The following is a 12,992-nucleotide window of genomic DNA, read 5'->3' as shown; positions in this document are numbered from 1 at the left end:
TCATCTGGACTCTGATACCCTGAAGGTACTGACCCAAAATGTCGACTCATTTGCTTCTCTGATGCTGCCTGACTTGTTTTCTTCCAACTCCACATGGTATTAACTTTTTCACACACAAGTAGTTTGAGTGTGGAATGAACTGCCAGAGCAAGTGGTAGACACAGTGATAGTTACCTGTCCAAATGTCTTTTAAATGTTGTAAATGAATAGGAAAGTTGTAGTGAGATATGGGTCAAATGCAGGCAAGTGGGACTAGTTTAGTTTGGGATTATGGTTGGCGTAGTCGAGTTGGCTCAAAGGTCTGTTTCCATGCTGAATGATTCCATTAGAAAAATGAAACGTTCTGCTGATTTTATCCTGCTTTACTTGTCTGTGAACATGTGTAGTAAAGAATGTACACTTGTCATCTATTTCTTTTTATTTGAAATCTGTATTTCAAATCAATTGGTTTGGCTGAGTGCGTATAGTATTATTGATTGAAAATCAATCAATTCTGTTGAATGATTTCACAACAGGGCTAATGGTTTCATGAGACCCAAGATCTCTGAAAGATGACACCTCCAATAATAGAAAATGACCCTTGGCACTATTATACTGCCAGATTAGATTGGGAATTCATGTTCTGCTTACAAATTCAGGCAAGAGTACCATCCATTGAACTGAGGTGATACCCTCCTACGGTTTAGGTATGCTAACTAAGCAAACAAAGTGAATTCTACATTGTTTTCATAATTACCAATCTATTTCACTGCCTATGGGAGTATTTGTTAACAACTTAGTTTTCTAAGCCATCGTTCTTCTACCACACAAGGCTATTTTTCTATTAAAGTCTAAGCCAGCTTTCTATAAGAATTGTTCTATCAATCCCATTCTCCTGCTCTATTTTCATAGCCACCTTTTTATTTTTGCTGAAGTACCCATCAATTTCTTTTTGAAATTGTTCAAGTGGACTGAGACTTGCAGTAGATTTGCTTTTCCTTCATCTAATTGCATGTTCCTCTGTACTCCTTATACTGCTCTTTTTAAAATATATATGGCAATAAATTAAACACTTGAAATTTGTAAAGCGATAAAAGCAGCACACTAGAAGATTTCAAATATAATTCTAATATTTATTGTAAGTATAAATGTGATTATTGGCAGGTTAGCTCAGCATGTATGTTAGAGTGAAGGTGGAAGAATACATATCATTACACAAATGCTGAGAAGAACCTAATTGTGGCCTAGATCATGGAGAGTGCTTAACTTTTCCTGTTGTGCTGATGTGACCTTTAAACTGGCTGTTTGGAGTACTAGGTGCAAGTAAATATGGTAGTAACCAATTTTGCGGGTGTGATGCCCTTCTGTGGTGTTGACTTGTGAATGTTTTCTAATCCACTGAAATTTCAAATATTGAATGAATATTTTTATCTAATTACCATAGGACTAAACACAGCAGCCAAATTTTTCACAAAGTTTGAAGTTGTAATATTCAACTAACCCACCCCATAGGATAGTGAATATGTAGAATGGATTTGGAATTAATTGACCTTCTGTTAGAACTGTTGATCCCTGTCTGGAGAAGGATTGAGAATTGTAGATAATAACAATGTTCCTTGAGTTCATGAAGGAACTGAATGCCATTTTCAGAGTAAGGAAGTTTTAAGAAAACAGAGGGAAACTCCACTAAGCACGTAGAAGGGTTTTGACACTTTTGCTTTGTATATGACATAAGATTCTTTATAGCAACATTCAGGAATAATTAAGCTGTGAAGGAATTATTTCTGGTGATAGATACTTGTATAAAATGAGATTCCATTTCTTTGAACATTATAGGAATGACCAGCTACTGTATGTATTATTGCTTTTTCTTGCAGGGTGAAAATGTCCGCCCACTTTCCTTGTCAGGGCATGTTGGATTTGACAGTTTACCAGATCAACTAGTAAATAAATCTACCTCCCAGGGATTTTGCTTTAATATTCTTTGTGTTGGTAAGTACTTGAATATTTTTATTCCAATTCTGTGGCTGAATAATGGCCAGGCGATGTCTGGAGGAAAGGAGCAGTCAATGTTTTGTGTATTGCCCTTCAGACTGGATGTGGTGATAGGGGGATGCCGCAGAGAAAGAGTGGTGCTGTGTTCTTCTAGCCTCCTCTTTGTCTACCTTGGATTCCAGCATCTGCAGTGTTTTTTGTCTCTAACTCAGCAACACAAGTTGGGACAATTTGGGGTGACACTTCTACTTCAAGAGATAGATAAATTGTTTGACTGGTGCCACTGATAAGGATCTTTTTGAAGTTAGTAAGCGAGGAGCTGTTATAAAGACAGTCTTCTTAAGTGATTAGCCTGTCAAAGAATGAATTAGGGGCAGTAGGACGTTATGTCAGAGGTCTTCATTATTTTTAAAGAAACCAAACAGGAATTGGGCAGACACTGCCTTGCCAATCCAAAACTCAGAATTATTTGGTTGCCTGTGGCTGATGCCAGAGACTTTACTGATGTGAAATATTTAGTGATGCAAAGTCTGAAATATGTATTTTACATTGGAAACATTTAAAAAAAAGTTCGAACTGTTATTTGCTGAACTGGGAGAATGTTTAAAGTACATATATTTACATGGTGCTGAATTGACAATGCAAGCTGATCAATTTCCATCATGTAACACTCAAATCAAATTCATTCTACTGTGTTCCTTTTTTTATGGGTTGGAATCAGAAAATGACACTTGATGTTGCCAGGTTGTCACAAAAAACATATATGTTTTACTTGTTTTCCAACAATGGGAACCTGCTATCCTTTGCTAGTCCAGTACCACACAATCTGATTGACTATCTTTATCCACAGGATTTTGTTGAGGTGGGTAATGAATGTTATCTTGCCAAAAGTAACCTTGCCAAGAATATCATTGCAATAAGTTGATCAATGTAAAGTATCTGAATTATGCAGCCAAAAGCAATTGAGTCCCTTTCTGATCAATGCAAGTATCCTAAATTCTTTGAAGTTTTAAAAATTCCCAGCTCCTTTTTGCTCACTGTCTGTTCTAATTCTTCTATCAGTCCTTACTACAGTACTTAACTACTACCTTACCTCAATTACTAAAATCTTTTCCTCTCTAGTTCTGTAATCAACCTTACCATCCAATGCTCACCCCTTTGCATTTGAGGACTACAAGCCTGAATGCTTGTGAAATATGCTGGTTAAGTCCTTTATTACCGTTGCTGGCTGAGGCACATCAAGAAATTAACATTTTGCACTCTCCTTGGTTAAATCTCCCCGGTGCTGCTGCTTTTCAAATGGAAGGGGCCCTAAGTGGCTATATTTCTTAAAATGCCCTTTCCCTCACCTGCGACCAAGGGTAAAGAATTTGTAGATTCTTTGACTGGAGGATCCTACAGCTCCTTTTGTTACTACACCCCCACCCCCATCTACCTTATGCTTTCTTGTCTCCCTCCTAATATGCTACCTTTAAATGTTTGACACTTTTTTCCCCTCTGAGCATTGTGCTTGCTATCTTGTCTTGGCTGTCCTTCAAAGTTTGTCTTTGTCTTTTTCTGTTAGTCTCCTGTGCCTTGATTCCCACACCTCAGCCAGCTCTTATGAATAGTTAGAAGCTGTCTGTTTCAGTCTGTCTCTTTGCCGTATTTTTAAATGCTTTTACAAAATCCTGTAGTTCTTTTTTAACAATTTCAATTGTAAGATTTTTTCCTTTGCAGGGTATAAGATCCATAGCTCAGAAAAGGGCCTTTTTGGTTCATTGCTTCCGTGCTGGGGAGGGGGGAAAAAGTCACCTAACTATTCTAATCCCATTTTCCAGCACTTGGCCCATAGCTGTGTGTGCGCGCGCCACATTTTAGGCCATGTAAATACCAGTGTTCTGTTAATATTTTAAATAACCAAACCTTGTAAAGATTTCACAAATTTCAATTGCTACAGCACAAAGCGAAGCCAATTGGCCCAACATGCTTGTGTGACTGTACCAAAGAACTTTCCAACAAGTCCTGCTTACCACTCTTCCCACATCCTTTCAAATCTTTTCTTGTGACTATTTATCCAAATCCCTTTTGAAAGTTGCTATTGAATTTCACCACCCTTTTCAGACGCTACATTCTAGAATGTAATTAACTGTTTTCATAGGAAATATTTCTTTCTGTCACTATTTGGTTCTTTTGCCAGTCACCTTAATCGGTGTACCCTTCTTACAAACCTTTCTGCCACTCGAATGGAGTATATGTGGAAAAACTAACAACGCCTTTTGTGACAAATCCTTCAGTCAAATGTCCTTCTTGCCTTATACCGGCAGTTTTCCCCTGCATGTTTTCAAAGTAAAGGTCTTCACATACTTTCAAAATGTGCTGCCCATAATTGAATGCCATTCCACCTTGGGTCTAAGCGATGTCTTAAAAAAGACTTTAGCATAGCTGTCTTATTTTTTGTGTTTGACATTTACTTAATAACATCAAAGGTACGTTTATACTTTATTTTAACCATCCTTCTGAACTTGATCTGCTGTCTTAAAATTCTGGGCTCATATGGTTATATGTCTCTCTTCTGACAACCTCTTTAAAAATGCATCATTTCATTTATGTTGTCTTCCTATATTCTATTTACCAAAATATATATCATTGCATTGTTGTGTGTTAAATTTCATCTGCTTGTCATTCTGAAGTCTCTTACTGACCTCCTAATTGTTGTTGACATGAAATTCAGAAGTGTACATATTTGCATGTTTATTTACAAGGATTCATTTCAAACATTCTAAACCTAATTTCCTCGGTCCGAACTAAGCATATATTTATGGTGTACCACCTGTCATTTACTAACATTGCACTTAAACTTGGCTGTCTCCTGAAGCCCTGAGATGTCACAAACATCAGCCTTTAGCTCACTGGATGCACTCCAGGTGGAACTAACAAACAACTGAAGGCACCAACTACAGCAAAGGCTAGGGATTGTGACAGTACGTTCACTTTGGTAGTGAAGACACCGATGTCTACCTGATTCTAGAAAAGTTCCCCATAATACTATGTGTTCACAAAATAAATCTATCACTAGACTATTAATCCAGTGATCCAGGGAATGATTTGGGAACCTGGGTTCGAATCCCTCCATGGCAGATGGTGTAATTTGAATTCAATGAAAACCCATAATTAGGAGCCTAATAGTGATCATGAAATCATTCAGTTGTAATGTCCTCTTGGAGAAGAAAACTGCCTGGTCTGGCCAACATTTGACACATGTGGTTAACTCTCTTCGTTCTGTTATGAATGGGCAATAAATTGCTGGTCTTACCAGTGACCCCCCCCACATCTCATGAAAGAATTTTTCAAAAAACTCTCAGAAACAGGTTAATAATAGTTTATTTCGTCCATACACAAACAGAGTCAATCTTACCACTGTAAAACCAGCTCTGGTAGATTACAGACACCTCCAATCTTTATACTAAACATTTGTAGCATACATATGACAATTCCTGCACTCCTCTGTCCAGCTGAGAGTCATAGTCAGACAATGCAGAGACAGGCCCTTTCCCCTGCAACCACAGGGAGTGCTACACTTGCCCCCACACCATCTCCCTCATCCACATCCCAGGCCCCAAGATGATTTTCCACATCAAGCAGATGTTCACCTGCACATTTGCCAATGTGGTATACTACATCTGTTGTACCGTTGTGGCCCCCTGTAAATGGGGAAACCAAGTGGAGGCTTGGGCACCGCTTTGCAGAACACCTAAACTCGGCTTGCAACCAACTGCACCTCCCAGTCATGAACCATTTCAACTCTTTCCCCCCCCCCGCCCCCGCCCCCCGCCCCCAATGTTCCTTAGACGACATGTCCATCCTGGGCCTCCTGCAGTGCCACAATGATGCCACCCAAAGGTTGCAGGAACAGCAACTCCTATTTTGCTTAGGAACCCTGCAGCCCAATGGTATCAATGTGGATTTCACAAACTTCAAAACCCACCCCCCCTCCGCCCCCACGGCGTCCCAAAAACCAGCCCAGCTCAAACCCGCCTCCCTAACCTGTTCTTCCCCTCCTCCCACCTCAAGCTGCACCTCCATTTCCTACCTCCTAACCTCATCCCGCCCTATTGACCTGTCCGTCCTTCCTGGACTGGCCTATCTGCCCCCTACCTCCCCACCTATATTCTCATCTACAGGCTCCCTCCCCACCCCTTTAACTTGTCTCTCTCCTCTCCACCTATTTTCTCCTCTATCCATCTTCGATCCGCCTCCCCATCTCTCCCTAGTTACATCAGAACCCTCTCCCCTACCCCATTTCTGATGAAGGGTCTAGGCCCAAAACGTCAGCTTTTGTGCTCCTAAGATGCTGCATGGCCTGCTGTGTTCATCCAGCTTCACACTGTTATCACAGAAACAGGCCCTTTGGTCCAACCAATCCATGCTGAATATAATCTCAAACTAAAATAGTTCCACCTGCCTGCTCCTGGCCCATACCCCTCCAAACCTTTTCCTATTGATGTATCAACCCAACTGTCTTTTAAATGTTATAATAGTACCCGTATCCACTACATCCTCAGGAAGCTCCTTCCAAGCATGAATCTCACTTTTTTTTCTTTTTAAAAAAAAATTGCCTCTCATATCTTTTAAAATAAACTTCTTCTATAATGTTGCACCTCAATCTTCAGACCGTATTGCAATTATGAAAAGTAAGGGCTGCGCCAATTCCACATTATCACCTGCCCCTTTTTTTGATCAAGGGTTGGGGGAATGAAGAGGAGACAGAAGGAATCCTCCTGATTCTGTCTTAAATGAGACCCTATTTATTCTTTAACAATCCCCCTTAGTTGTAGTCTCTCCTACAACAGGTAACATCCTTCCAGCATCCACACTATTAATGTGGGTTCACTTGCCAAACCACTGAGGCTGCCATGAAGGATCATCCTCCCTTGCGTAAGGTGTGGTGAACCTCTGGTTAAACCATCACTAGTTGTCCGTCTCTCTAATGACAGTAGCCCTATGGCCTAGAGCTCTTACTGTTTACTGCTCCACAAGCTATTATTTTGCTTGGAAACTTTGGATCTGGCACCTTGTCAAATGCCTTCTGCAAATTTAAGCATGGCATGTCCACTGATTTCCCTTTTTGTCTATGTTGCTTGTTTCTTTCTTAAATAACTCCCAGCAAGTTAGTCAAAATGATTTTTCCTTGCACACAATGCCTGACGGCACTGACATTTTGGTATACTCTCCTTATTGAAAGGTCCCAACATTTTCCTTTGGGCAGATGTTAAGCTAACTGACTTGCATGCTCTCTGTCTGGCTTTCTTGCACCCTCCCTCCCTGTTTCTCTCTCTTTATTTTTCCCACCCTTGAATGGAGGAGTCATTCCCTATTTTTCTTTCTGCTGGGACTTTGGAAAATTTAAATCGGCTGATTTACCATCTCAGCCTCTTATTTAAAGGGCCTACGATGAGGTCCGCTCACCGCCTGCGCATCTGTCCGCATTTAATTCTTATAACATTCTGGCTATTGTTGCCCAGGTGACTTTGTAGTTGCTATAGATTCCTCCCTCTTGCACCAACTGATTAACAAAATTTTTGGAATGTTACACCAGTCCCCTGCAGTGAAGTCAGATGCAAAACACCTGTTCAATTCATCTGCTATTGGCTTAATTTCTAATACTGATTCATCAGACTCTTCGTACAGGATCAGTGTGAAGTTTACTTGCTCTTTTTTTCCTTTCTAAGTAGCTCTAGAAGTACTTGCTACATTGTTTTGTTTCTATATAGCTTTCATACTCTAGTTTATCCTTCATTAACCTTCTAGTCACACTAACTTCCTTAGTTAGCTACAAGTGGTGGATATGTGCCTTTTTGAGTATTTTGAAATATCTCCTTAAATGTCTGCTGCTACACTTGTACAGATATCTCCTATAACCTTATGTCCCAGTTCACTTTAGCCAGCTCTAACTTCAATGTCTCATAATTGCTCCTGACATTCTGTCCTTTCCAGCTATATAACACATGCAGCCTCTGCTCTACTGTCAGAGCCCTGCCCTCAATGCCAATTTTGAAAACTGTTAAACAGAAAATTGTTCCATTCAGCAAACCTTGATTTCTCCTGTCCAAATTCTCCATCTTCTGAACTGCTAGTTAGAATGGATAACTGAAACTGAACATCACTGCATTAACTTTCTTTATTAGCTAGTTGTAGAATTATTGTCAAGTCATGAGGTTTACAGTTCAGGAGACATGCTACCCAGAATATGCTTTTGAGATTCATAAGCTTCTTAACAAATTTCCTTAAGAATTACTAATATAGAGCCCTGAGTCATAGAGCTGTACGGCATGAAACAACCTTTTGGTCCAACTCATCAATGCCAGCCAGAAAGCCTAAATTAATGTAGTCCTATTTGCCAGCATTTGGCCCATAACCCTCAACCCTTCCTGTCTATGTACCCATTTCAGATGCCTTTTAAATGTTGCAATTGTACCAGCCTCCACTACATGCTCTGGCAGCTTATTCCATACGTGCACCACCGTCTGCATGAAAAAATAGCCCCTCTGGTCTCTGTCCCTTTTACAATCTTTCCCCTGTCATGTTAAACCAATACCATCTAGTTTTGGACTGTGCTATTCTGGGGAAAAGCCCTTGGTTGTTCACCCTATCTATGCCTCTCGTGACCTTTTAAACTTCTGTAAAGTCACTCCTCAGCCTCCCACACTGCAGGGAACATATCCCCAGCCTATTCAGCCTCTTCCTATTGCTCAAAGCATCCAACTGTGGCAGCAGCCTTGTAAATCTTTTCAAGACCCTTTTCAAGTTTCACATTTTTCCTACAATAGGGAAACCAGGCTTGAACACAGTATTCCAAAAGTGGCCTAACTAATGTTGCTGCTGTGCAGGTCATGACCTCCCAACTCCTATACTCAATACACAGACAATAAAGGCAAGCATACCAAACACTGCCTTCACTAACCTGTCTATCTGTAACTCTCTACTTTCAAAGGACTATGAATCTGCACTCAAGGTCTTTTTGTTCAGCAACCCTCCCCAGGACCTTACCATGAAGTGCTGCTCTGACTTACCTTTCCAAAATACAGCACCTCCCATTTCATCTAAATTAAACTACATCTGCCATTCCTCGGCCATTGGCCCATCTGCCCAAAGTCTTGTTGAACTGTGAGGCAACCTTCTTGGCTGTCCACCACACCTCCCAATTTTGGTGTCATCTGCAAACTAACTGACTGCTTAATAACCATACCTCCTATATTCACATCCACATCATTGATATAAACAACAAAAAGCAGTGAATCCAGCTCTGATCCTTGTAGCTGATTTTTGGGATGCAGTCCCCAGCTCATCCCTGCCTCCCTAACCTGTTCTTCCTCTCAAATAACCCCTCCTCTCACCTCAAGCGCACCTCCATTTCCTACCTATTAACCTCATCCCACCCGCTGCCCGCCATCCCCGAACTGACGTATCCCCTCCCTACCTCCCCACCCATACACTCCTCTCCACCTATCTTTTCCTCTATCCATCTTTGGTCTGCCTCCCCCTCTCTCTCCCTACTTATTTCAGAATCCTCTCCCCATCCCCCTTTTCTGTTGAAGGGTCTAGGCCCGAAACGTCAGCTTTCGTGCTCCTAAGATGCTGCTTGGCCTGCTGTGTTCATCCAGCTCCACACTTTTTGTTATGAAGGAGTTCTGACCTTGTGTGGAGGGAATGTCTTTGGAGCAGCTGAAGATTGTTGAATAAAAGATACTGCTCTAAGGAACTACTGTGGTGATATTGTGTTCTGAGGTGATTCGTCTCCAACCACAACCATCATCCTTTGTATTAGGTCTGCCTCCAGTCAGTGTAGAACTTTCCCTTTGATTTCCATCAACTCCAACTTTTGCTAGAGCTCCTTTGATATGACTGACGAGTGCTGCTTTGATCTTATTTCACTTGTCAAGCTCAGCTCTTGTTGTCTGTCATTGGATCAATGCTCTAATGAGGTCGACAGCTGAGTAGCCATGGTAGACTTCAAACTGACTGTGTAGGTGAGTTCTTCATTTTTTTTGATAGCTCTGACTACTTCATCCATCACTTTGATCAAGATTAGACGGATATAGAGACTGAAAGGGTTGGAGTTGTTCTGGTCATTGTGTAATTTTATATATTATTGAGCAGATAAGTGTTGTAACTGCACTGGAGCAGCTTGGCTAGGGGTGCAACTATTTCTGAAGCCTTTAGTGCGAGTAATAGAATGTTGTCAGAGCCTTTTATAGTATTTGGTGTCTTGATTTGTTTCTTGATATCATATCAGGTGAATTGAATTGGTTAAAGACTGTGTCACATGTGATTCTGAGAATCCTTGGAGGGGACCAAAATGGATCATACACTTAGCATTTCTGAACCAAGATTGAAAATTTTCGGTCTCTTCTACTGATGTCCTGGACTACCCCCATCATTTTGAGGATGGGAACTTATCTTGCCTATCATTTGTTTTGAATAGTTTCAAATTAAGTGTGTGGTATTTTGTGAAAAGTTTCTAGAAGTTCATGTCAGCTGCATTTATGGTGTCTCTCTCATCCACTACCTATTGGCGTACATTAAGCCCATATTCATCTGGTTGGAGGTCTGAATAAATTGTTGCAGTCAGTTGTGAAAACTATTGCTGTAGATTTCAGAGGCAACAGTGTTTTTAAGGAATTCAAGAATTTGTATAGTCTTCAGCATCTGATCTTTTGGGTGCTGTTCCTCTGAAAGGAAGAGATTGGTTATCAACATCAGCATGCTCTGTGGTTAGGAAAGCAAATTTCACGGCCAGGGATTTAGTTTAAATTGTCTAAATTCTCTTGAATGTGAAAAGTAATCATTTCCAACTAGCCAGATGGAGATGGTTAAATCATCTCCATGCTGTTGTCATGGACTTGGTCATAGTGTCAGGGCAGCAACCAGAATGGGAGAGAATAAAGGTTTTGCTGATGACCAAGATATCTAAAGTGGAAGTGAGAAAGTTGGAGGAAAATCCCTGGACGTGCCGTAGTGAATTGAAAGGAAAGATCACTTCTATGTGGCTTGGAATGGTTTGTTTTCTTAGTTGGAAGAAGACTTTTTTTTAAATTGATAACATAAAATGATATGAAGTAGGTTTTTCTAGTTCCTAATGAGGTTCCTTAACTGTGTGCCTGGGCTAATACGCAACAATATTATTCATGGTATGTTACGTTGATTCACGAGAACTCATTGTATGACCAAGAACATAATACTCCAGCAGGCCTTTAGTATAGGCATGACTAGGTGATGAACAGTTGAGAAAGGAGTATCGTAACTGTATATTGAAACAAATGGTTTACAAGGTATCAAGATTCCTGTATTAGAAATAAAATACAAAGTAACTTGGACTGGAACCGATGTGAGAAAGGGTTGGTCTTGAGTATCTATTTCCTCCATAATTGGACTACTGAATAAGGAAATTGAATCCATAATTACCATGTGATATGCACTGATCCCTAACATAAACAGGCAGTCAAAAACGGAAGATGGGCAAGGACAGCTCCCAAAATGGAACTATGCTTATTAAGGCTTAACGCCTTTTAACCAGCTTCAGAGACAGCTGAAGGAAATGACATAGGAAAAAAAGACAAAGAAACATGCTAGACAAATTTGGGTTTGACAGCATCTGTAGAGAGAAAAACAGTTTGACATCTCAAGTCCACTGGCCCTTCATCAGAACTGAGATGACCATTACAGGTTACAAAAATCAAACTGCTCTGCTCTGACAAAGGCCTGTATAAACCAGGGCAGGTGAAGTGTGGTCACCTGTCATAGGTCATATGCCTATTGTACGAATCTTGATTTAATGTGCGTTCTTTAAACTGTTATCCTGAATGAAAGTACATGTCAGGGAATCGCCAGTTGTGTAATCTGTGACCCTTAAAATCTAACAGTTGAGAGATGCAAGATAATGATTGGATGTGGCCTCATTCATGATACACACCACTGAAACATCACAAACTAGAGGAGGATAGTTTGAGGAGGAGAAACAAATATGTTTGTATCATATGTTATAGTGTTATTGTTGGACTCTGAAAGTGTTTGATAAGCTGTTATGTGCTAGGCTAATTAAGATAAGAGGCCATCCATGATGCTAGAGCTTATTAGCATGAATTGAAGATAGTGTACCTGTATTCCAACTTTCAGGATTGCAACCTGTAACTAGTAGTGTGCCTCAGGAAAACATGCTGGTGCTACAATTGTTTACAACATATATTTGGAAGAGGAATATGAATGCACTATGGCTAAGTTTGTGAATGACGCAGCTGTTAAGGGTGACAGAATGCAGAAGGCAATAGATAGGTTAAGACAGTTAGCACAAACTAGTCAAGTGGAATATAATCGAAAATGTGAACATATGCAGTTTGGCGGGAAGAATTAAAGGGACTGAATTTTTTTTAAATGGAAGAAGTCTGCAGAAAACTACACGAGGGATTTGGGACTCCTTGTCCACTAATCACAGAGAGAACGTAGAACAGAACAGCACAGTACAGGCCCTTCAGCTCACGATGTTGTACTGACCTATTATCCTACTCCTAAGATCAAACCAAGCCGCATACACTTCATTTTAACTATCATCCATGTGCCTATCCAAGAGCCGCTTAAATGCGCCTAATATATCTGTCTCTATTACTACTGCTGGCGGTGCATTCCACGCACTGACCACTCTGTGCAACGAACCCACCTCTGACATCTCCCATATACTTTCCTGAAAATTATGCCCCCTTGTGAGAGTCATTTCTGCCCTGGGAAACATCCACAAACGTATCCACCCCATCTCTGCGTTATCATCTTGTACACCTCTATCAAGGCACCTCTCATCCTTCTTCGCTCCATTGAGAAAAGCCCTAGCTCCCTCCATCTCTCCTCAAGTGCTACCCTCCATTCCAGGCAGCATCCTGGTAAATCTCTACATCCTCTCTAAAGCTTCCACATCTTTCCTATAATGAGGCAACCAGAACTGAATGTAATATTCCAAGTGTGGTCTAACCAGAGCTTTGTTGACCTGC

At 40.7% G+C, this 12,992-nt stretch overlaps 1 protein-coding gene across 3 annotated transcripts in view; it reads left to right on the top strand.

Annotated features, from left to right (window-relative positions):
* Positions 1–12,992, top strand: part of septin10 (septin 10) — an 81,069-nt gene that overhangs the window by 20,458 nt on the left and 47,619 nt on the right. For all 3 annotated transcript variants that reach the window (XM_059646620.1, XM_048532162.2, XM_048532161.1), the window contains exon 2: positions 1,857–1,971. In XM_059646620.1, coding sequence (XP_059502603.1) covers positions 1,857–1,971 — 115 coding nt within the window. The remainder of the gene's footprint in view (positions 1–1,856; positions 1,972–12,992) is intronic.

This window comes from Stegostoma tigrinum, chromosome 6 (assembly GCF_030684315.1).
Source record: "Stegostoma tigrinum isolate sSteTig4 chromosome 6, sSteTig4.hap1, whole genome shotgun sequence".
In the NCBI taxonomy this organism is placed as follows: domain Eukaryota; kingdom Metazoa; phylum Chordata; class Chondrichthyes; order Orectolobiformes; family Stegostomatidae; genus Stegostoma; species Stegostoma tigrinum.
This window is presented reverse-complemented; position numbering and strand designations above follow the sequence as displayed.